The following is a 26,324-nucleotide window of genomic DNA, read 5'->3' on the forward strand; positions in this document are numbered from 1 at the left end:
CCTCTAGAGATGATAAAAGTGGGGGACCACCTTAAACCTCCTTTTCTTGTACAGTACATAGCATACGTAACTAACTTGAGTTGATACTGGAAGACTCCTGAATAGTAATGGAATAAACATCAGCACTACATATGAAGTATGTACTGCTGCAATTAACTAAAACTGTTTAACACTCGGGCAGCATGGTGGCGCAGTGGGTAGCGCTTCTGCCACGCAGTTAGGAGACCCAGGTTCGCTTCCCGGGTCCTCCCTGCGTGGAGTTTGCATGTTCTCCCCATGTCTGCGTGGGTTTCCTCCCGGTGCTCCGGTTTCCTCCCACAGTCCAAAGACATGCAGGTTAGGTGGATTGGCGATTCTAAATTGTGCTTGGTGTGTGTGTGTCCTGCTCGGGGTTTGTTTACTGCCTTGCGCCCTGTGTTGGTTGGGATATAGAGGGTTGGATAATGGATGAAGTACATTTTGCTGAAGTACCCGATATTGCCTGGGTATAGACGGGGAAAAATGATCTATTTGAAATTCAACATAGCTACATATAATCCACAATGAGCAAAAAAGATGTAACGGCAGGCAAAAGCAGTAGTCCTGCAAGACAATGACAAGTTGAGAAGAAAATAATACATGTACCTGTGGTCTTAGATGAGACTCTGCCTTGGGCGTAGAGTGGCGATGGTGATACCCTAACATCAGCCCCAGCCTTTGGGGTTCAGCCAGGGTACCCACTTGCCTGGCTGGGTTTGCTGCATCAATTTTGTTAAATGTATTTATGTTACTGGTGTGGATTAGGTAGTTTTCATGTGTCACTTTGTATTCTGTGGTCCTCGTGTTGTCTTCAGGTGGTTCCACAGGAGGCAGGGCCACGTGCCCATCACTGCAGGGACTGCCTTCAGCCCTATAAAGGCTAAGGTAAGCCCACAGTCCCTTGCGGTTCATTGGATGTGCTCATGTCATGCGGCGTTTTTCTTGTGCATTTGTTAATTACTGGATTGTTGACCTTATGCTTGGTTTTTGACTTCACATTTTTTGATTCTATATTGGGACTGTGTTTGCTTTTGGTATTGCCTGTTTTGATGGCAACTGCTTTCAGAGCTTTACTGTTAAAGAAAATAAGTCTTTTTATTTATAAAGATTCTGTGTAACCATTTTCATTACTAGTCTCGGTTTGACAGATTTTTCCCCCCTCTAGTGGGACTTTTGTGTATTTTCAGGACTCTTATGTGCTTAGGTTCTCTTAAGTCTGTAACACCAGCACACTTATTCAGCCTGATGTGAATTGTAGACCCCACGTTGGCACTGTTTATTGAGTTCCCCTCTCCTATTACAACCCATTTTCTCATTGGACCACCAGCATGGCATGTACAAAATTTTGTGAAAATCAGGCATTTTTGTGTGATTAGCAAACAAATACATCTAAATGGAAATGGATTCTAATTTTATTTACAAAGATTATTTTTTTTAAATACATGTGTCTTAAAAACGTCATTTATTAACAGTGAAGTTTAATGACCAATTTGTTTTCTAAAGTTATTTTAGAATTTTAATTTCCAATTCTGTAAATTGGTTCACTTTACTGGGCATTGCATTGTGTCTTTTGTAATGATTGATTAATATCTTCTTAACCAAAGGAAATAAATGTGTCAGTTATGTGGGAGTGTACTCTTTCACTACGTTTTCTAATACTGCTGTTGTGTGTGAGAATGCGGAGATTCTGGTTCAGTCTTTTAATGTTCATTGTACTGATACACTGAGTAAGGTTGCCTGCCCCCTTAATACGGAGTCACAGGGCTGCTGTTAACACCACACTTTGGATGGATGATAATATTCATAGCTTTAGACGGAGTTGCCGGCATGTTGAGTGATTATGAAAGGCCACTAATTTGGAGGTATATCGCCTCCATCTTAAAGGTCTGCTTTCTATTTATAACAGCAGGCTGGGAGCAGCCAGATCTTCCTATTTTGCTAACATCGAATAACACAACACAACACCAAAGTTCTGTTTGATGCAATATCCTATCTTGTTTCTCCAGCCCCATCTAATATATTTGTCTCTTCAAACAGTGATTGTGATGACTTTCTTAAATATCTTGTTGGTAAAGTCACAGATGGTAGATCTACTCTTCTTTCAATATCTGCTTCTCTAGTAGCTCCTTGTTTAACTCTTTTAATCCAGTGTCTCTTGATGACATATTGTCACTGATTATAAAATTAAAATCTTCTTCTAGTACTTTCAACGCCTTTGTATTGGTAACCTGGTAGTTGTAATTAATTGCTCTTAGCAGTCTGTTGTATCCCTAGCTATTTTAATCATGCTGTTGTTCTTCCTTTGCTGACAAAACCCAATCTTGATCTTTCTGTTCCTACACATTACTGGCCCATTTCTAAAGTCCCATTTCTCTAAATAATCTTAGAAGAGCTTGTTGATCAACAGCTGGTTGTTTTCATTGAGAAACAAGTTTTTGGATCCTTTTCAGTCTGGCTTTTGAAAGCATCACTCCACAGAACCAGCTCTCCTTAAAGTGTCAAACGATTTATTAATGGCTGCAGACGCAGGAGAGTGTTCAGTGTTAGTATGGCTTGTTCTTAGTTTGGCTTTTGACACGGTTGATCGTAAGACCATCTTAGCAAGGTTACATTAGTCTGTAGGTATCACTGGTCCAGCCTTGGCTTGAGTTACCTCATATACAGTGCATCCGGAAAGTATTCACAGCGCATCACTTTTTCCACATTTTGTTATGTTACAGCCTTATTCCAAAATGTAATTAATTCATTTTTTTCCTCAGAATTCTACACACAACACCCCATAATGACAACGTGAAAAAAGTTTACTTGAGGTTTTTGCAAATTTATTAAAAATAAAAACACTGAGAAATCACATGTACATAAGTAGTCACAGCCTTTGCTCAATACTTTGTCGATGCACCTTTGGCAGCAATTACAGCCTCAAGTCTTTTTGAAGATGATGCCACAAGCTTGGCACACCTATCCTTGGCCAGTTTCGCCCATTCCTCTTTGCAGCACCTCTCAAGCTACATCAGGTTGGATGGGAAGCGTCAGTGCACAGCCATTTTAAGATCTCTCCAGAGATGTTCAATCGGATTCAAGCCTGGGATCTGGCTGGGCCACTCAAGGACATTCACAGAGTTGTCCTGAAGCCAATCCTTTGATATCTTGGCTGTGTGGTTAGGGTCGTTGTCCTGCTGAAAGATGAACCGTCTTCCCCAGTCTGAGGTCAAGAGCGCTCTGGAGCAGGTTTTCATCCAAGATGTCTCTGTACATTGCTGCAGTCATCCTTCCCTTTATCCTGACTAGTCTCCCAGTTCCTGCTGCTGAAAAACATCCCCATAGCATGATGCTGCCACCACCATGCTTCACTGTAGGGATGGTATTGGCCTGGTGATGAGCAGTGCCTGGTGTCCTCCAAACGTGACGCCTGGCATTCACACCAAAGAGTTCAATCTTACAGGCCTGATTGGTGGATTGCTGCAGAGATGGTTGTCCTTCTGGAAGGTTCTCCTCTCTCCACAGAGGACCTCTGGAGCTCTGACAGTGTGACCATCAGGTTCTTGGTCACCTCCCTGACTAAGGCCCTTCTCCCCCGATCGCTCAGTTTAGATGGCCGGCCAGCTATAGGAAGAGTCCTGGTGGTTTCGAACTTCTTCCACTTACGGATGATGGAGGCCACTGTGCTCATTGGGACCTTCAAAGCAGGAGAAATTTTTCTGTAACCTTCCCCAGATATGTGCCTCGAGACAATCCTGTCTCGGAGGTCTACAGACAATTCCTTTAACTTCATGCTTGGTTTGTGCTCTGACATGAACTGTCAACTGTGGGACCTTATATAGACAGGTGTGTGCCTTTCCAAATCATGTCCAATCAACTGAATTTACCACAGGTGGACTCCAATTAAGCTGCAGAAACATCTCAAGGATGATCAGGGGAAACAGGATGCACCTGAGCTCAATTTTGAGCTTCATGGCAAAGGCTGTGAATACTTATGTACATGTGCTTTCTCAATTTTATTTTTAATAAATTTGCAAAAACCTTGACGTTGTTATTATGGGGTGTTGTGTGCAGAATTCTGAGGAAAAAATGAATTTAATCCATTTTGGAATAAGGCTGTAACATAACAAAATGTGCAAAAAGTGATGCGCTGTGAATACTTTCTGGATGCACTGTATGTTCAGACAACCATTTGGGTAGGATTGATTTTTTATTTAATTTTATTCCATGTTTTATATTTTATGTTCTCTATATTTCTGATATTTTATTTTATTCTATATTTTATTTCTCAGAGCTTTGTGACTTTAGTCAGTGATAGATGCACTATAACCACATTTTCACTTAACTGTAGCTGTGGTTGTTTGTCACATGACTAATTGAAATGGAGTAGCTCATTTGTTACTAACAATATACTTTAACCTAAATGCAGATTTAAAGTTAAAGACTAGCAGTAATTTGTCAGGAAAATTAGGTTAAATATAAACTAAAACCCAGAAATTATACCTAAATATTAGTAGGGTCTCCTCCATTTTAGTCTTCTAGTCAAATCATTTGAAAAATTTCGATGCACTGTCCCATGTAGGTTTGTGCTGATCAGTACAACAATAATGCCGGGCCAGTGGAACAGGACTAAGCCCAAGACTCTAGCCTCATTCCGCATGCCTTTTCACTGCAGTGGACATCAAAGCTGGAGATGATGTGCAGAAGATGCTAACTTGTATGAAGTTATGATAGAGTTCTCTGCAGTTGACCCAGTTTAGTTCTTGTAAGACAGGGGTGTCCAACTCCAATCCTGGAGGGCCGCAGTGGCTACAGGTTTTTATTCCAACCCCTTTCTTAATTAGGCTGCTGCTAGTTAACTTCTTTTGCTTTCATTTTAACAGACTTGCTATTTTAAGACTCAGCCCTCTTAATTGTTTCTTTTTCCTTACTTAGCAGCCAAACAATAATGAGATACAAAATGAGCCAAAACATGACCAGCAAACTGTGTCCATCATACAATATCTGAAAAGAAAGAAAGGCAAAGGTCTCAGGAATGTTGATCTGCTCAGGTCCACAAGACAATTTGACGGTGCTCTTCGAAAAAAGAAAATCAATAGTTTTGGAAATATTGCTGCTGTCATTCTACCCTAGCAGACAAGCCATGGAATGACATAACGGGTTTAATTAACAGCAAGAATCAACTTCTAATTAAAAAACTGGTTGGAGTCTGAGGTTCCGACTTAGCTGGTCATCTGTTGGCTCAAGTCACATCTCATTTTTATTTGGTGGCTATTTAAGGAAAAAAGAAGCAATTCAGAGAAGCGATACTTAAAAACAACAATTAAAATGAATGGAAAAGAAGTCCATTAACAACAGAAATTGGTCGCTGACTAAGAAAGGGGCAAGAAGGAAAGCCGGCAGCCATTAAGGCCCTCCAGAATCGGAGCTGGACACCCCTGTAGTAAGAAACCCACTTCTTTTTTCCACTCACTGAGCCTTAGTTGTGTTTGGAAACAGCCAAGGGCATCCCCTATAGGTCACTTTACTTTTACAAATGTGCTAACTAGCAATTCTTAGTTGTTTAAATGATACAGTATATGAAACAGTAGCATTTATTTTCCTGTATTCTCCCATGTTTCTTCCAGGGATGTAGTCTGCAGACATGCTTTTTAGTTTACTGGTGATTCTGAATAGGCCAGTTATAAACTGCATGTGCCCTACGATCGTCTATTGTCCGAATCCACCTGGAACCTGCTTTATGTCTATTACTCCTAGGACAAGCCTTGAACTGGAAAAAGGAGACAATGGGAAAAAAAAAAACCATACTTAAAATCAGTGTGGGTTTGGTAACTGGTTCAAGATGATGCCTCTTCCCAATCAGGGAACATAATACAGTAACTTACTCTTGAACTAGCATGATTGATGGACTTGTGTGATGTTAACCTCATGTATAAAAATCAAACCTTGCTCTACCTACTGTATTTGTAACCATAATTGTTCTATGCAGATTCGAAAGGGATGAAAACTAAAACATATCCACAGTGACCAATGATTTACACTTTTATTTTGCATTTCATAAACATAGCAGCGTATAACAGGTCGAGAAGAGAGGCATACACATCTTACTATTTAGTAGCTGTGCTATTAGTGAATGAAAATGCTGTAATAAAATAGACTTTATATATCATACACAACATATTTAATTTTGTATACCGAATACTGAAAATGTTTTAACAAAAGAGTATTGTTACAAAAAAAAAATAAAAATAAAACAACCACCTGTTTGGATGCACACACTTCATCTTCATAGAGCTGTGCGAGAGGCTGCAAAAAAGTGATACAAAAACAACTGGGAGACACTTAGTTCTGCTGCACTACGGCACAGAGTACTGGCCAGGTGACAGTTCTAACAGTTATAAATATGAACTAGATTTGAGGCTATTCAACCAATAACCACTGTTCCTGTATTCAGATAATTTCAAGAAACAGATCAAATCAAAACCTTCAAACTAAATGTAATGCAGTACATACAATAACAGATGAACTGTTCTGTACCTTTGGGACACTTTCATATTTGAGATTATAACAAAGAGCATTAACCCACATCTACTGGGTTGTGAACTTCACTTCCAAACTATATTCTGGGTATTACTGAACAGACTGAACATTTAACGTCTCTGCACAGAATAATGATCTTAACGGATAAATATATATATTTTTTTCTTCAGATTTTAGACTTCAGGTTTTCATTGTGTGCATGTATTATATATAATTATTTGTTCAATTTGATGTATCTAATTTGTGTCCTGTCAGTTTTGGAAGTGAAGTTACACACATACAGGATAAAAGCCAGAAGTAACTGAAGCTTTAAAGGACAGAAGATGAATCGCCAACCATCCTTTTAATAGCACCTTTTTTTAGAGTGGACACCATCCCAAGGCGCTTTAGAAGCACAAAAACTATCGTACAATTGTTTACATATTTATACTTTTTACACTTATAGCTTAAACAAGTTAAGTGACTTGCCGAGGGTCACACAGTGAGCTTGATCCAGGGACTGGAGAGAAATGTTGTGGTTTAAAGATCAATACCTTAATGACTATGCGGTGATTTAAGCTGTAGATGACCTGTCACTCGCCTACCAAAAAACTGCATCTTGACTGACCAAATTAGACTTGCAAAACAAATCCTTTTAAATACATCAATTTACATAATGCTTGCTTCACTGTGTCCATATTATTGACGTCCATCACTCAAAATACAGATTTGCTGCATCACAGCAGTCTTCATACAGTCTTTTGTAATTCTGCATGACATCAGAGTCACAATAATATTAGCTATACATAATTATTAATTATCTTACACATCTACAAAACAAGTAGTTTAACACTGTTATTCTGCTTATGTACACCAACATATTATCAATGGAATGGCTATTGTTGCCATGCCACCTCTGCCCACATTACAATACAACAACATATGCAAAGGCTCCTCTGACTACATTTGTTCTTTCATAATATTTGTTAGTTCTACTTATATAAAAAAAAGACAAAAATAAGGCTTGCCACTTACTAATGCAAGTCTTTGAACAAAAAGTAAACAAATACTGAAGTGGATTTTTTTTTTTGCATACATTCTATTCCAAAAGCCAGTCCTCTTGCATAACTCGGAAAGTGCATGTTGCTTTTTTGGAAGAAGGATCCAAAGGGCTTTTTCTGGAATTTAATACAAAAGCATACAGGGGGACTTGTCAATATATCAAAAACTGTAAAGTTCAGCATCTTAAATTACTCATAATAGCATTCTGTGTACAATTTGGTTTTACAGGTCATATTGTATACTCAGCAATGGTTGATATTACAGCAGTATATATATACACACCTTTAATATGAAAGCATTTTAAAATACATAATAGCAGAACTTCGATTTTTGCAGACGGTGTGCCGCTTTTTAACGTTAAAGCAGAACATAGAATACTAAATACTAAAATAGCTATATTTAGCTTACATATGACCGACATAAAATGTTTACAGGTACATACATTTCTTTTCTAGTACCGTCTTTTTCCGAAAATAAGACACTGTCTTACTTTCTTTTTTGGTCCAAAATACGCACTAGGGCTTATTTTCGGGGGAGGACAAAAATAAAAGTATATTTATATATTTTTATTTAATATTTATTTATTTTACACAGAATACAGAAATTAAAATTTATTCAATTACAGTCATGTCATCTTCTTCTGGAACATCGTCATAAATCAAATTCTGAATTCTGTTCTGATTTTCCTCCAAATCCATTTCCTGTTGAATCATTGGCCCGAATCTCTCATGTCTTGCAATATAGCTATCGTTAAATGAATACTTCTTGTCTAAGTAGCCTGTTCGTAGTGCATTGGAAACACAACTATCAGTTATTTTGTCCCATGAATTTTGTACCCAATTCACAACTTCCTGTAAGCCTGGTTTTACAAAAAAAATAAAATGACGTATGAGGAAATAATCAGACTTACAAGACTGAAATGAACAAACGTTGTATCTGCACTGTCGCTCAATGTAGACTGCTGCCTTAACGAACAATTATTTATAGTGTGCGCCAACGACGCGTTCCGTCGCATTCCGCATATGCATGCCCCCCTCCACCCCCTCCCCACCTCATTCGACCATACTCTGCGATACGCGTGACGCAGTACAACACAGCAGAGCAGAGCGGACACAATATTTATGTATTCATGCTGCCTTATGTTGTATTTTTAAGATAAATTCCAAGAATTAATTTGAAACGAACTGTAGAGGTAAACAATGAATTTCTCGGAATATTTTATTTCAAACATTTCTCTGAAATACGAGTATTAGGGAAGCTAAACATACTTAATACATCAACAGCATTTTTTAACGAATTCTTTTTTTCACATTATTTTAACTAGGGCTTATTTTCGGGGGAGGGCTTATATTACAAAAAGTTCCGAAAATCTCGATAGGGCTTATTTTCGGGGGATGTCTTATTTTCGGAAAAAGACGGTAGCAGCAGACAGTTTTCAAAGGTGTGTGGACAATGGCGGTGCCTTCAAAGATGACAAGAAACGGAAAGGCCTGGTTGTTACACACGACATTTCACAATCCCTGTCACCTGGGCTGGGGGGAATGGAAGGTGGGAGAAGATGCAGATAAAATGAATAAAATCACATGATTAGAAGGCCATTCTTCCACATCAAATGCCCATTAAGAATTAAAGTGGCATAAACCGCCATGGTGCAGAATTCCTGCTTTTAGCAATTCAATCTCGATTGCACTCCCAAGTGAATCATACTTTTCATAGGTTTATTTTATTCAATTATTTTAGAAAATCTCATATACTGTTAGCACATCTTTTTTAGATAAAGTGACAGGCTCTACTTTGGCCATGGTTACAATAAATAACAACAGAAATAATCACTTACTAAACCGGGGACAATCCCACCATTCAATCTGCTTTCAAATCAGACTTTTTCACTCCCTCTCCCTTCCTGAGGAGTCTGTTAGTTGCATTTTACTAATTGGAGTGGTTTCTTTCTTTTTTTCTTTCCTGTTCTGGAATATGATGCTATTCTAGATCTGTACTTGTATGGATGTACAGTAATTCATTACTGTAGAACAAGTCAAGGTAACACCTCAATGGTAAGGTCTGGCCATTCGCTTATAAGAGTTAAATTGGCAAGGCTATTGCACACATTTTATTTTTTGTAGGGTTTAGTTATAAAGCTCACATTTACAAATATCTATCCAGAATTTGGATAAAATCTATCTGAAGACACCATTCCATGATCACACAAGTTCCAATTTGGCAGAAAACGTTCCTATCTTGTCTCTAGTGATGAATATTGTGCAGAATGAGGAAAACAGTGTTAACAGACAGGACATTAACACATTGACGCAGAACTTGTGTGATTTAGAAGAATGTTTAGAGGCAGAAAGCTTACTTATTTTAAATTATACTTCTAATTTATTTACACTCAAAAATGTTACTTAAAAGCTGCTTTTAAAACATGTAAAGTATAAAAAAAATTACTAATTTGCAGTAAAATGTGTTTTAAAAAAAAAAATACATAAGGCTTTTTTTCAGTTTTTGATAAGCTGGTAATATTTTGTTTCTTTTTGTCCTACACTTTCAGAACTCACCTTTGGTTTAAAGACGCATGACTAAGATGTGTATTTGATGGTTTAAATGACCTCAGTAGGTATTACTCTAACTAAACCCAACACTTCATCCATCACTGCCTCAGTCAGAAACCGTTTACTAGAGAGCCTTTTTGTTATCATCCATTTCTTGTCCTTTCCATTACGAATACAAATACTGAACTACCACACTCTGTGTGTAGTTTAACAAAAATGGCAACTTGTCAGACATGCTTGCTCCCAAGTCCATATTTTGTTAATGATGCCCGTCCCACACACATATACCAGCTCTTGGTGAGTACAGGCTTTTTGCATTTCTCAAGTTTCAGTGCAAAGAAGGTTACGGCTCAATCAGCATGAACTTCAAATGACAGCAAAATATTAGCTTCAGAGCACAGTCATGCAGCAGTGGAGAAAGGTTCAAGTGGTGTTCACGAATCTTCATTTTTCTCAGTGGAATTTAGGCATTATACATAAATGCCTTCGGGGTTGAAGCCAGATGAAAGGGGATTTTGGAGGATCCGCAGATTACTGGGCAGTTGCCGTGATGAACCTTGTTTCAGGGAACCAATCTGAGCTGTGGTCTCTAAGTGGAAGAAACAAACAAATACCAAGAAACAAAATTAGAACCTTAATTAAAATTAACTTCTCTTCATTTGTTTTCTGAAGTTATTGGAAAAGCTGAGGTTTGTGTACACAAGTAAAATAGCACAAAACTCTTGTTACACAGAATTTTGACACTTTAGGACATTCAATCTATAGAATGTTAACCTTTCGCTTTTGTGTAAAGTGACATGCCTGTTCATCTACTTTTCCAAACCTGGGATCATGGGGAACCAAAGTCTATCCTAGCAGTATCAGGTAAAAACAAAGGCAGGAACCAGGCCTAGGAAGAAACATTGCAGAAAATAAACCTGTTTTTAAATATTTAAACCTATAGCTTGTCAAACACAAATTTGTCTCTAGTTATGCTGAAATGTACCCATCCATGCAAGTTCTTTATCTGCATCATCCAATCAGGAACACTGGGGCTAAAGTCTATCCTAGCAGTACTGAGCAAAAGGTAGCAACCAACCTTGAACTGACGCTAGTCTATCGCAGTACTTAGATATATTCCAAGTTGAAAAAGACAAATCCAACTGAGTTATGAAAATGAAGAGTCAGAAATAAAAAGAAAACAAAAATCTAACCATTCAAGTAAACTGTGACCCACACAATTGTTTCCACTACACTAAAAGCATGCTGAAGACATTTTTAGTTATGATTAGACAAACCTCCAGCAACTAATATCTTCCATTCTATCTGCATGAGCTGTAAGAAGACAATGGTTTAATAACATGAAGAGAAGGGTAGCTTCAGAAACAAAAGCAGTTTGATGATTCAGTGAAGCTTAATGGAAGTGCAGAGAAACTAATAAGCAAATTAATGGAATTGTGACATCCTGGCATTGTGTAATGTAATGTGGTCAGGACCTCTTGGCACTTCCGCTCATCTATGCTGATGTGACCGACAGCCTTCAACCACAGACAGGATGACTTCATGTTTTCAGAATGAATCCGGTAAATATAACATTGCATATAAAGAGTGGTTTGTAAGTCACAAGTTTGCTCATTCCATGGAACTGAATATGATTAGATCTTTAAACTGCTGTGTAATTGTCAGTTCTTAATCCAGGGGTCTCCGACTCCAGTCCTGGAGAGCTACTGTGGCTGCAGGTTTTCACTCGAACCCTTTTCTTAATTAGTGAGCAGGTTTTGCTGCTAATTAACTCTTTGCCTTACTTTTAATTGATGCACAACTTAAGACTCGGGTCCCTTAATTTCTTTTTTCCTTAATTAGCAACCAAACAATATTAAGACACAAAATGAACCAACACAAACAACAACCTGCGCTCACCACATAATAACTGAAAATAAAGAAAAGCAAAGGCCTCAGTAATGTTGATCTGCAAAAGGTCCACAAAACATTATGACAGCGCTCTTCAAAAAGAAAAATCAACAGTTTTGGAAATGTCTGCCATGGCAGAATGAGCACCATAGAATTAAATAAATAACGGGTTTAATTAGCAATGAGAATTGGCTTCAAGTTAAGAAACTGAATGAAGTGAAGTTGGTTGGAGTTTGAGGCCCCAACTTAGTTGGTCATCTGTTGGCTCACTTCACATCAAATTTATGTTTAGGTGCCGTTTAAGAAAAAAAGAATCAATTCAGTGGTCAGAGTCTCAAGAAAAGTCAATTAAAATAAAGGGAAATAGTTAATTAGCAGCAAAAACTGGTCACTAATTAAGAAAAGAGTTAGAATGAAAACCTGCAGCCACAGTAGCTTTCTAGGACTGGAGTTGGAGACCCCTGCCTTAATATGTAAATTGTACAGAGACAGATAAAAGGAAATGTTCACATTTAGGCTTATGTACAGAGGTATAGGGAAGATAATTTTATTTATACAGTGCACACTTCATAGATTGTATTTTTGTAAAGCACTTTGAGCAGTATTCAATTTAGCTTAAAGTATATTGTGAGGTTTCTGCAGTTTTTTGGGACCCCACCCCCCAACCCACCCCAACAGGATGACACGTGTCTGTGGAAGATTGCTTATCGGTTGACAGGGCAACCCCAGGCTCCCAGCGCTGCAGCGGAATGCCGCAGAAGCAAATCCGAGCTGATCGCGGTAGTGCTATAATCGCCGGTCATCGATGGGTGATGTAAGGAACATTATAACTGCAGGGAACTGTATTACCTTGGCCATTAACCTGGCCCTGACCCTGCCTGACTGCTTTGTCTGTGTATAGGAGAGTGGTAGATCCCACTACAATAAGTAACTGTGCTGTTCCTGTTTTAAGCTGAATAAAGCTGATTTTGCTAAATTAGTGAGGCTCAGCCTTGTGTTTTAGGGTGCAAGACAGGGACTCATGCATGACAATATAGTGTGTATATAGAGACAGAGAGAGAGAGAGACAGGGGAAGACCAGAGGAGGGCTTGTGCCTCCTCTAGACCACGAGGGGGCGACCGCCCTGGTTCCTTTGGGGGCCACGGGTGCGGAGCTGGGAAGCTCAACCCTGTAGGGGGGAAGACGAGTAGGGACACCCGGAGTGCTTCCGGGTACGCAGCCAGCACTTCCGCCACACTGGGGAGTGGCGGTGGAAGATTGCCGGGAAGCACCTGGAGCACATCCGGGTGCATATAAAAGGGGCCACCTCCCTTCACAGAGTGGCTAGAGTCGGGTGGAAGAGGACGAGGTCTGAGGAGGACAGAGAAGGAGGCAGCCTGAAGAAGAGGCATACTGTGGTGTTGGCCTGGACTATTGGGGTGATTGGTGTTGCGGCACTGGGGTTTGTGCACTTTTGATAACTGTAAATATTGTAAATAAACGTGTGTTGGGTGCAAACACGATGTCTGTCTGTCTGTGTCTGGGGCTCGTTCCACAATATAATATAATATTATATATATATATATATATATATATATATATATATATATATATATATATATATATATATATATATATATATATATATTCATAGCATTCGTAGTCTAATCACAATCTGATGGTATGGGTAGTTACCTACCAGGTAACGCTTGTGGTTGGTCAGCAAGTTGGCTAAGATCCACCATGGTGCCCTCTTTCAGTTACGAGAAGCAGATCATAGAATGGTTGAAATAGTTTTTACTGTCAAATAATGCAAAGAGTGCATGACACGTATTTCGCCCTAATTCTGGGCTCATCAGGCGTACACACTCTACTGCACCCCCCTCTCGGGGAATTGAACGTCGGACGTCAGGTTGCGCCACGGTGTGTGATTCGTTCATTTGACAGCATGTAGATCGGGGTAATTACATTCATAGCATTCGTAGTCTGAATTAGAATCTGATTATATGGGTGGTTACCTACCAGGTAACTACATACATACACATACATACAGTGGAACCTCGGGCCACGAACGTCTCAGAACACGTACAAATCGGGTTACGACCAAAAAGTTTGCCAAACTTTTGCATCTGTTCACGACAACACACTCGGGTGACGATCAAGCCAGTTTCCCTTCTGGTTCGTACGCGTCGATGATTTCCATACGTGTTCAGTCTCTCCCTGTACATTGTTCTCAGTCAGATGTGCATGCATTTGCTGTGAACTCTTTGTGCTCTATTTCGTGTGCTTTTGCATTAATTTTGCAATTAACCATGGCCTCTAAGCAAGTGAAAAGTGATAGTGTTGGTGAGAAGAAAGGTTCGAAGAAAATTGAAATCGAAGTAAAGAAAGAAATTATTGAAAAGTACGAGCGTGGTGTTCGTGTTACTGATCTTGCCACCGAGTACAAGAAGTCAAAATCTACGATTTCGACTATTCTAAAGCAGAAAGAGGCCATTAAAGCAGCTGATGTTGCAAAAGGAGTTACAGTGTGAACCAAGCAGAGGCCTCAAGTGCTGGAAGAGGTGGAAAAACTGTTGCTAGTGTGGTTGAACGAGAAACAACTTGCAGGGGATAGCGTAAGCGAGGCGATGTTGTGCGAGAAAGCCAGGAAAATTCATGGTGATTTGCTGCAAAACTATCTTTCTAAGAGTGGCTAGTTCTTCCTCCTCACTTCCTTCATGCCAGAATGCGACTCATGCAAGGTTAGTTTTCTTGGTTGTTTATGGTTAGTTTTTGTATAAATTAAGGATTTTTCAAATTTTAATTTTTTTTCCCTGTGCTTAAAACTCATTAAAAAAAAGTGTTTACAGCGAGCGGTTCGTAAGGCTGTAGCGTGAACTAGCAATGTTAGTTTTATCTGTTCAAGGTTTTCTCGGTGTTATTCAATGTTTTTACAGTTAGTTTACTATTACACTGTGCATTCTATGGTATAATTAACTATTTTTGTGCTTAAAAATCTTTAAAAAAAAATTTACATACAGTTCGTATGGTCTGGAATGGATTAATTGTATTTACATACAATCCTATGGGGGAAATTAGTTCGGGTCACAACCAAATCGGTTTGCAACCAGAGTTTTGGAACGAATTATATATAAAAGCAAACACTAGCTGTGTCACCTGGTTTCACCTGGGAAATGTCATAAAACAACAGGCCTCAGTTACAGTGCCATCAGTTAACTGGGTGTATCAGTAACTAAGTGCTTTTCTGTATACAATACTTGTAATATTATTGGCAGGCAGTGTGTTGTAGTGGTTAAGGCTTTGGACCAAGACCTCAAATCTTGAGTCTATGGGTTCACATCCCGCTACTGACATTGTGTGACCCTGAGCAAGTCACTTCACCAGCCTATACTGCAAAAAAACGCACAAAACAAAAACAAAAAAAAGTAACCAATTGTATCTCAAATATTGTAAGTCAATGGATAAAGTCATCAGTCAAATAATAAGTAGTAATAATTAATATTAGGTCACTGGAGCTGTTTACTCTTGAACATACATAATTGTTCATGAGTAAAACATTCCTGCATTAGATCAGTTGCTTCTTTTTCTAGTGACTTGGCTTTTGTTGATGGTCACTGCAAAACACAATTTTACAGGAAAGTGTATTCTTTTGAATTGAAACGGGTTATCAGTAGGACTAATGAGAAATTTGGGCATATATTATCATTATTATATATTTATGATTTTCATTTGTTTACAACATTCATTCAAGTATTGCATTTTCTAATTTCTTTCAACAGCTGTATTTGGTCTCCCCTTTAAATTCCAGAGATGTGAATGTATATGCAAAGCGCTGCTTGAAATTGACATACTGTACATAAGTGCCAGTATCCTGTGTTACACTACATATTAACGTGAAGAGGAAGGAGCACGGAGCATTTGCTTATTAGAAATTCAAGCATCACTATCTAAGACCAACGTTTCTCCTTTGGAATTTGCAGCACAGTGATTGAAAAGAGTGGAGTTGGAATATGGGGAGTTCTTCTTTAATGCTTTAAGCTCTGCTATTGAAGAGCAGGGACAGGTCAAATGAGTGGAATGGATAAACCAAGATGAGAGCATCTAAGAGTACCAGTTGTCAACAGGAAAAAAAAAACAAACAAAAAAAAAAAACAGTGCTTGCTAACTAATTATGCATCTTTCTTGAGCTTCACCAAACTTTCTCTTTTCATTCCAGAATGTGATCATATCTATTTTTTCCTGTCCAGAACACCACAGCCCATCTTCAGCTGACTGTCCAACCTATTTGTTAACTGCTGCTATTTACATGGCCTGTTAATCAGTTCTGCTGTATCTGCCATTTTCATACAGCACACTCTCAGCACAGAGCAAGCAAGTTGGCATTATATTAAAAAAAATATTGAAAAAAAATAATCAAATAAAAAACGTGTTGGCTAAATTTCTTTATTCCGTCAGTGCATGCTCCCAACCTCTCCCTCTCTCTCGTGTCACCAAATTTCAATCAAATGCATCAAGGCGTTTTTGGAGATTTTGGGGTATTTAGTTTTTCTATTGTTGGGGGTGGGTTAGCCCAAAATATCTTTTTTAAGGGGATACCTACTGCCATTATGTACCACCCTGCCAAATTTCAGCTTTTTAACTAAATAGGAAAATAATATTTTTGTTTAAGAGAGAGTGAATGGGTCATTAAGCAAAGCACCTGAACCCACAGAGTGGAAAGGAGTCTGAGTAGAGCAGAGAAGCAATTAGGAGAGGATGAAGAACAGGAACAGATGAGAGGAAACAGAGTGCGAGAGAACGAGACAGTTGTGTGGAAGCAAAGTGAATCAGGAACGAATGCAGTGGCAGTCAATAGGAGGTATGGCGATTGGGGAGAGTTCCTGTAGGGAGCAAGCATTTCATAGAAGAAACTGGCTTGGGCATTCCAGTTGTGAATGGCTGAGGTGGCAGGGATGCAAGCCATTTTAATGACCCCTACTGAGGAGACCCGATGGGTGAGTGGGATGAAGAAGAGGAAGGAAAGGCACTGAGGCTTAGGTAACAGAGAAGGAGATCTTGATTTTAACATTTGTATTTTATTCTTGAGTTTAATTGTATTATTGATTTAATGATATATTTACTGATTTGTATCTCCTACAATGAGCCCTAGTTTTTATTGGACTATTCATGGATTATTTATTTAATGAAGAACTGCACTGCCCTTTTTCTTTTGGATACTGCCTGTTGATTTGCTTGTTTGAAAACACTGCACAGTGCGCTTTTGGCTGCATCAGTCTTGTGCCGTCATTGCACTGATTCATATCGGTTTCATGGCTATCAATGTCCCTGGACAGAGGAATGCTAAGGGTATGTGGGAATCACAATCACACTCAACTCTGAGAAGAAAAAACAATGAGCAGATGTGATCAGATCTTGTCCAGTGCAGCCACTGTGACATCACACGTCTAGAAACATGTTGGATCGTAACAATGGGTTTCTCAAAATGGTGGAGATGACGACATCACAAAAAAAGACTATAAAACACAAATATAGACAAAATAAAACTATTTAAATCTTGATAACTTGAAGGAAACCAGGAGCACAGAAAGAGTTAGGAGAATCTGAAACTGGCCAAGCGTACTAGAATAGTAAACTGGCAGGAAAAAGGGACAATAATGGCAACCTCATGGTCAAAAAGCAAGGTCTGGCCAAAGTCAAAAAATAGTCCAATAAATATCTAGCAACCAAAGCCCAAAACATTTTCAGTTTAAGTCTGCAGACAAATCCAAAATCTTGGATATCAGGTGTAGTAAGCTTCCATCTTAAAGACCCTGTGGGGGATGACCTCACACAGTTTGACTTCCAGTTCACATAGTAACAATGGGGCAATAATGCGAATACCAGTTACATGTCAGTAAATCCAAATGGTGGTGTAAAAATAAATAAAAATCACATGACTTGTAAATAAAAAAAAGATTACAAAACAAGTATAAAAAGGAATTATGTCTCAAACATCTGAATGTGGACTCTTGCACATATTCTTTATGAAAACAATTTGTTTGAATTTGTTTTGAAAAATTAAGGATTACAAGTCCTACTATAACCAGTAGATGGCAGTAAATGGCTACTTAGGCGCCTGTGCTGTGCAGACCAAATGAAGATAAACATTGGAAAACATTTTTTGCTTTACTGCAGCTTTGCTTGATCAATAAACCAAATAAATACTTTAATCTGGAAAACTTAAGAGTAATGAGGTCTTTCATCAATTTTCTACAAGGAAATGTCATGGACAAATGGAGCTCAGCACAAATATAAGAGAACAAACTGTTCTCCTAATTGAAAGTATACATTTCCAAAATATTTCATTAATATGTCAAAAAGGAAACATTTGTGAAGGTCAGTTAAACTGTGGGGACCTCAGGGTTAATATACCATGTACCTTTGTCTAAGTCCCGCTGAATGGTCTCCTCCTCTGTTGGCTCTGCTGGCAGCACAGTGACCTTAGTTCCCGTCTGCTGGATGAACTGCTGAAGGTTTACCTGTCGCAGCTCCTTGGTAAGCCGTTCAAGCTCTTGCTCTTTTTCCTAGGTAGCAAGAAGAAGAGCAGCCGTCAGTGGAAATGCATCCATTAGCAAAAACAGATCTCAAAAGCCTTCCAATCTTCTTTCCCACTCTTATATAAGGCTGTTGAAATCTTGGCTTTAGACAAGACATCAATTATGTTACGCCAGATCCCAGAAACAGACAGCACACTACAGACACTCATAGTAAGGGAAACAATGCAAGCATTATATCAGCAAACAATGGACAACACATTGAGTGAACTACTCCGATAACAGGAATACTGGGCAAGTCATTAGCTGCACATATTGAAGAAGCACCCTGTGTAAAAAGAAGACAGTAACCCATTCTGGTGGAAAAGTTTCAGCAAAAAGAAAAAAAAAAGAAGAGTATATCAGCAGCCATTCATTTGTCTAATTCTGCGTCTACCCCAATATGTTGCAAGCAACTGCCACAGGATAGCAGTCATTTATCAAAAAAACATGAAACATCGGAGCCAGATTTATTGGAGGGTGGAATCCACAAATCTTACAAATCTGTCAGATGCCTGACAAAGCAGCAAAAAAATTTTATGAAACCATTATGGTGCATAAATAATTGATTATGCAGGTAAGTATGGAACAGCAGATGCCGCCACTTCAGAGGTTTTCTTCTTTTTTGCTTTTTGTCTGGTTAATTTTATGCTTCGAAAAGTAACTGAAATACAAATTAAATTGACACTGACAGAGAGGATGATGTTCATAATTATAGCAATTTCTCTATAAATAGAAGCCCATTGTGGACATATGTGAAAGATGTAAATATCTAGCAAGCTCTTTGGCCCCTTGTATAAATGAAGAGATAGCACGCCCGTTTTCTTCATGCTTCTAAACCTCCTAATCCTCCATATTCTGTCACTTTCTGCAATGTGCTGTCCATTATGCTTTCTCTGTAAGCAGTCCACTGCTGTCCACTACATTCTGAGTACCCACTTCTTTGCTGTTATCACAGGACAGCCACTTACAACTCCTCACATTTCCTGCTCAAGACTTGAAGCTTATGTGGACACTAGAAGAGTCTCCTAAAATTACTACCAGGCTTCACAGACCCCTTCAATTCGCTGAGCACTTTACCGTAATTTGTGATTTTCTCTCTAAACCACACGGCCTGCTCTTGCCAAACTGACAGATGAGAATCGCAATTTTGCCACATCTCTGCTGCCACCTTGTGGAAATAAAAGTAAGGCCTTGTGTTCAACATGGAGCAGGAACCCTAGAAATGTAGTTCACAATACCCACTAATACGAGTCCTCTTTCACCCTTTCAACAGTTCCATGGCTCTTCAACACTTCTTTTTCTGAAGACTGGCTATGGAATTTGAAACGATCACACATTGGTCGCAATCAAATCTCTGGGACAACCACTGGGAATTGTCTCAGCCTCAGACATAACAGTGCATTCACTAGCAGCTCTCCAATTGGAGTTTTGACCTTTGTAAACAAAAAGGGGAGTAGTATTTGATTATTTTCTAATTGTGATGCATTTATGGTGCTTTGCAGTATATTTAAGACAGGGGTCTCAAACTCTGGTCCTGGATGGCCGCAGTGTCTGCAGGTTTTCATTCTTACCCTTTTCTTAATTAGTGACCTGTTTTTGCTGCTAATTAATTTCTTTTGAATTAATTTTAATTGACTTGCTCTTGAAGACTCAGACTCAATAATTGTTTCATTTTCCTTAATTAGCAGCCAAACAATAATGAGATACAAAATGCTTCAAAACAACTGGTGTCCATCATAAAATATCTGAAAATAAAGAAAGGTGAAGGTCTCAGGAAGGTTGATCTGCTCAGGTCCACAAAACATTTTCACAGTGCTCTTACAAAAGAGAAAATCAACAATTTCAGAAATGTCTGCTAATGCACCAGAGCAGCAACAAAGCCACAAAATTAAAGTAGGTGTTTAATTAACAATAAGAATCGGCTCCTAATTAAGCAATTGGTTGGAGTTTGAGGCCCTGAGTTAGTTGTTCTTCTGTTGGCTCCCTCACTTCACATTTCATTTCTGTTTGGGTTCCATTTAAGGAAAGAAATGAAGCAATTCAGAGGAACAGGGAAGAAATTCAGGGGAACAAATCTTAAAAAAACAATTCAGTTAATCTGAATTCACAAGACGTTAATTAGCAGCACAAACAGGGCACTCATTAAAAAAAGGGTTAGAATGAAAACCTGCTGCCACGGTGGTCCTCCAGGACTGGACTTGGCGACCCCTGATTTAAGACATAATGGAACAACATTAAATAACCTTCCAAAACTGTTTAACCCAATCCAAGGTCAAAGGGCCACAGCCCACCCAGCAGCATACGACTGGGCAGCTTTCCACTGCAGGGCCCACGCATGCACAAACTTGGGGAGTTTTTCTAACACAAGAAACTGATTACGAGAATAAAATAATGAATTGGCTGCCATCGTTACCTAAATAAATTTTACCATTGAACTGAAACACAATCTCAGAACATGCAATGTAAATGTGTGAAAGCATTGATATGTATGACCATGGCTAGCTGAAGTCTGTCACCATAGCAGGATCCTGTGATGCTAACAGAACTGGCTGAAGAACAGTAAAGTTGCTTCTTTCAAAATGTGCAGAAATTTGCGAAGGACCTTCTGTCCAGCATGCCACTAAATCAGATTTAGGTGATCTCTCAGTCAGTGTACACTTGAACTTTAGGTAAAACAAGATGCATTTTGCCAGAAGTTTCCATTTGAAGCACAGACAGACAGTCAGACCCCTGCCTCGTTTAAAGGGCACGTTGCATCAATCGACTTCTCCAGCGCTTTAGAGTTGTGGCTTACTTTTACATAATCTTAGCAAACTCAAGGCTGTTGGGCAGCGTGCGCCTGTGAAGCCCGTCACGTAATGTGCCATACCCAGAGATTCCCTTCATCCAGTCTGTGACTCGCTACGTTAAAATCTAACAGATTTGTTCTTCAGTCGTGAGGCAGGTTCTGTGTGCATGAGAGCGGACAACCAATGAATGCTCATCTGGAAGTGCAGCATCAAGGACTTACAAACAAACAAAACAGACACGTCTGTCGGATGTCTTGTTCTTTTCATACCACGGCAGAATGGAAAAAAAAGAGAGATAACAGCTGAACTTGACATACAGTACTGTGCAAAAGTTTTAGGCAGGTGTGAAAAAATGCTGTAAACAAAGAATGCTTTCAGAAATATAAATAATGATTGTTTATTGTTATAATTTTACAAAATGCAAAGTGAGCGAACAAAAGAAAAATCTAAATCAAATCAATATTTGGTGTTACTACCTTTTGCCTTCAAACCAGCATCAATTCTTACAGGTACACTTGCACAAAGTCAGTATTTTGTAGGATTATAATCAGGTGTATGATCAACCAGTTATACCAAACAGGAGTTAATGATCATCAATGTCACACGTAGGTTGAAACACAGTCATTAACTGAAACAGAAACAGCTGTGTAGGAGGCTTAAAACTGGGTGAGGAACAGCCAAACTCTGCTACCAATGTGAGGTTGTGGAAGACAGTTTCATGTCATGCCAAGATTGTGTCTTGTTGCTGTGCTCAAGGTAGTTACACTGCATCAGCAAGGTCTCTCCCAGACAAAGATTTCAAAGCAGACTGGGGTTTCAAGTTGTGCTGTTCAAGCTCTTTTGAAGAAGCACAAAGAAATGGGCAACGTTGAGGATCGTAGACGCAGTGGTCGGCCAAGGAAACTTAGTGCAGCAGATGAAAGACACATCAAGCTTATTACCCTTCGAAATCAAAAGATGTCCAGCAGTGCCATCAGCTCAGAACTGGCAGAAACCAGTAGGACCCAGGTACACCCATCTACTGTCCGGAGAAGTCTGGCCAGAAGTGGTCTTCATGGAAGAGTTGCAGTCAAAAAGCCATACCTCCGACGTGGAAACAAGGCCAAGCGACTCAAGTATGCACGAAAACATAGGAACTAGGGTGCAGAAAAATGGCAGCAGGTGCTCTGGATTGAGGAGTCAAAATTTGAAATATTTGGCTGTAGCAGAAGGTAGTTTGTTCGTCAAAGGGCTTGAGAGCGGTACAATAATGAGTGTCTGCAGGCAACAGTGAAGCATGGTGGAGGTTCCTTGAATGTTTGGGGCTGCATTTCTGCAAATTGAGTTGGAGATTTGGTCAGGATTAATGGTGTTCTCAATGCTGAGAAATACAGGCAGATACTTATCCATCATGCAATACCATCAGGGAGGCGTATGATTGGCCCCAAATTTATTCTGCAGCAGGACAACGACCCCAAACATACAGCCAAAGTCAATAAGAACTATCTTCAGCGTAAAGAAGAACAAGAAGTCCTGGAAGTGATGGTATGGCCCCCACAGAGCCCTGATCTCAACATCATCGAGTATGTCTGGGATTACATGAAGAGACAGAAGGATGTGAGGAAGCCTACATCCACAGAAGATCTGTGGTTAGTTCACCAAGATGTTTGGAACAACCTACCAGCCGAGTTCCTTCAAAAACTGCGTGCAAGTGTACCTAGAAGAATTGATGTTGTTTTGAAGGCAAGGGGTGGTCACACCAAATATTGATTTGATTTAGATTTCTCTTTTGTTCATTCACTGCATTTTGTTGATTGATGAAAATAAATGATTAACACTTCCATTTTTGAAAGCATTCTTTGTTTACAGCATTTTTTCACACCTGCCTAAAACTTTTGCACAGTACTGTACCTGTTAATTCTTTGGCCTGCATTGGCTTCAGCAGGCACCTCACCACTAGCTGTCACGAAAAAGGGCGAGCACAACTGAGCTGGATAGTCGATAAATGTAACATAGGCTGTGATTATCAATAGTTTAAATTGACATGACCCGGTGACGAGACAAATCCAAGTTGTGTAACAGGCTTGTTTAGGTTACAGGACTCTGTGGCCTCGGGCTCAGCAGCTCAGCTGGGAAAAACTTACCAAGTGTTTATAAAACCAGTGTTTTGAAATGAAATGAGAAAACCGATAGCTCACTGTGGTGATGTGTCAGTTACTGCATGTAGCACAGGGAGACAAGTTAAACTGCAAAAAGTAGGGTCTGAAAGTTTTTGTAAATCATACTGTCCCATTGACAGAAACACTGTTGCATGTCCTGGGTTTGAACCGCAGGCCTCTTGGCTTCTCTTTAAAGTCTCCTCTTGCCTGTATGCATTTTTCTCGGTGTTTCAAGTTTTTTTTTTTTTTTTTATACACATATGAAAGATGTGTGTTAGTTTGGTGATTTCAAACCCAAATGTGCGTGTGTGCTGATGTAGGCCCCATAATGGCCTGGAGCCATGCCCAGGGTGGTTTTTTCTACTGGCTCTGATACTGATGGAATAGGCTGTGACTTTCCATGACCTTGAACAGGATTTAAATGGGTTTTGAGAATATGTATATATTCCATTGAGACTTTCCATTTGGAGTTAGTGTATTAAATTTGCTTCAACTTGAACCCGTTTTTTTCAGCTGGAAACAGACATTTTTCGTTTTACTTATTTTAATGAAATGATAATCTCACCAAAAACATAAATTGCACAATTTTTGGCCCCTAAAGCAAAACTGAAACATTCTAATTTGGTTACTCATTGTAATTATACTGCTGAGTATTGCAAGATTTTTTGCACTCCTACAGCAACCCCAGAGATATTGTTAAGGAGACAGTGAAAGAATTAAAATTCACTGAAATTAAAATACAGCACAGTCCAGTTTCCCCACAACTTTGCTTACCAAGCAATAGATATACGTCTCCCAGCGCTAGCAGTTTATCACGCAAGACTTGATAACACATGAAATGGGACCCTTAAAGGAGTAAAAAGGCACTGAACAGTACTAGTGTGCACAAGTCGAGGGATTTAAAATGAAAAAAACAACAACTGCTCTGTGATTTCTGAGTGTTACTTTAATAAGATATGTTATGATCAACTGCACTGTCCAGCCATGTTGTCATCAATATCCCCGAATTACTGATGGCTGTGTTTAGTTCAGTAGTAATGTTTTGACTAGTTGTAATTACCGCAGGCCATACCCATAACTTCTTAGACCTGTATGGTCCACTTTTGGCATGTCAGAAGATAAGTATCTACAATGGCTGGATAGCTTTGATGAGCTCTGTAACACATTTAAGGAACATGGGGATTAGTGAATCTTCTCCATGAAGACAGAGGAGTGGAAAACTTCTGTGCTTTTGTAAAAAATATGGATTCTGATGTTGGGCAAAAATGCATATGGTCCTTTGCAAAGCAATGCCCATGTGGTTAGCCCAAAACCGATCCAAGTAACATCATTTCATATTGATCAACAGAAAAGTTACTTTAGCTGTGACACGCACTCATTATGCAATTAGCAATTTCTTCCTGTGAATTTGTCACAACACTCTCTCTGCCTGCATTCAGTGAAGACTGCTATACAAAAGTAAACGGAGTTCGATGCGCTCTGGCTCAAACACGGCATCATGTTAAGATATCAGAGGATGTTCCATCACGGTTCCCTCAGTACCTGCTCCACATGGAACATCCCTGCCAACTGCACACTAAATGGACCCTGCTGTATACTGAGCAGGGGAGCAGGCTCTTTACTGCTGCCGAACATTCCTGTCACAAGACACATCTGCCCAAATTAACAATATAAAGATGCTGGGAAAAGAGAGAAACTGTTCAAATGTGTGACTCTTTTGTCCAAGCGCTGCGTACAGGGGTCTCCATTGTAAAGTACCATACTAATATTTGTAATTTCCACATGCCCCGTTGAAGTCTTTCTTGAGTGCTGTGTAGCTTCTCATCATAAACTGAGTTTGTGAACTGCACTTGGACAAAGCAAAGCATCATTATACACATTAAAAAAATCTGTTTTATAATTAATTTCCATAACACAAAAAAACACTCCAGTTTTCATGTTTAAATGTGTTCCTTAATAAAAACAATAAAGTTTGTTCTTTCCTTTGCCTCTCTGCTAGTCAAACATGGTTTACGGCACTGCACAGTAATTTTAGCAGCTTGAAAGCTTTATGGGGAGACACCACTGCCTGGTATTTAAAATTTTCAATATTAAAACAGCAAAGCACAATAGTCGAATGAGAACAAGCTTTTGTAAAGTGTTCCTTTAATGCCCTTAATTATCAAGGAGAACTATGTGCTCTCTCATTTCTTGTACTTGAATTGCACCTCTTCCATGACTTAGGAGTTGAGCTTTTCTTCTCCAAGCTACTGTCTGAATACGTGTTATCCCTAAATTACAGGGTGGAAAGATGCTACACCATCATTTTGCATAATGTTTCTTTATTATCTAATTATGACAGCAGTCTTCCTTGCACGTATGTGCACATTTTCTCCCCATCATTTGAGGTCACAGCTGCTCACATAAATGCAGTTCTGAACCTAAAACCCATATAGATGACTGTATATGATAATCTAGTGTGTTAGCTTTAACACTGGAGGTAGAGAGGGGTGAGATTTTCTAAAAGGGGTCAAGAACTCCATACGAGCCACCAAGTATTAGGAGAGGAGAGGTTGGGAGCACACACTGATACAGCATGTTAAGAACCCACCACACAACCACCTTAGGACCCCAGCTAGGACCCGAGTCCTGCTGTGCAATGGGTGACACTAGTTTGAATAGAATGGCACAGTGTGAGTTTTTTTGTGACTGGAGTAGCAGACCTGGCACAAACCCCTACAGTTTTCTTTGTAAATTGGAAGACCTGCTTTCAGTTCTGGATGAAGATTAAGGTCATACCCAGGACAGAGCAACTGCAGGTTAAGGAATTCATAAAAATGAGG

General features: G+C 39.2%; 2 protein-coding genes across 4 annotated transcripts in view; one reads left to right on the top strand and one right to left on the bottom strand.

Moving 5' to 3' along the window:
* Positions 1–26,324, top strand: part of itpr2 (inositol 1,4,5-trisphosphate receptor, type 2) — a 1,448,083-nt gene that overhangs the window by 778,777 nt on the left and 642,982 nt on the right. The gene's annotated exons all lie outside the window — the stretch shown is intronic.
* Positions 10,051–26,324, bottom strand: part of rassf8b (Ras association domain family member 8b) — a 214,274-nt gene continuing 198,000 nt past the window's right edge. For all 3 annotated transcript variants that reach the window (XM_051930111.1, XM_028815553.2, XM_028815561.2), the window contains exons 4-5: positions 18,419–18,563; positions 10,051–10,716 (exon numbers count right to left, since the gene is read on the bottom strand). In XM_051930111.1, coding sequence (XP_051786071.1) covers positions 10,598–10,716; positions 18,419–18,563 — 264 coding nt within the window. In that variant the 3' untranslated portion in view covers positions 10,051–10,597. The remainder of the gene's footprint in view (positions 10,717–18,418; positions 18,564–26,324) is intronic.

This window comes from Erpetoichthys calabaricus, chromosome 1 (assembly GCF_900747795.2).
Source record: "Erpetoichthys calabaricus chromosome 1, fErpCal1.3, whole genome shotgun sequence".
Classification (NCBI taxonomy): domain Eukaryota; kingdom Metazoa; phylum Chordata; class Cladistia; order Polypteriformes; family Polypteridae; genus Erpetoichthys; species Erpetoichthys calabaricus.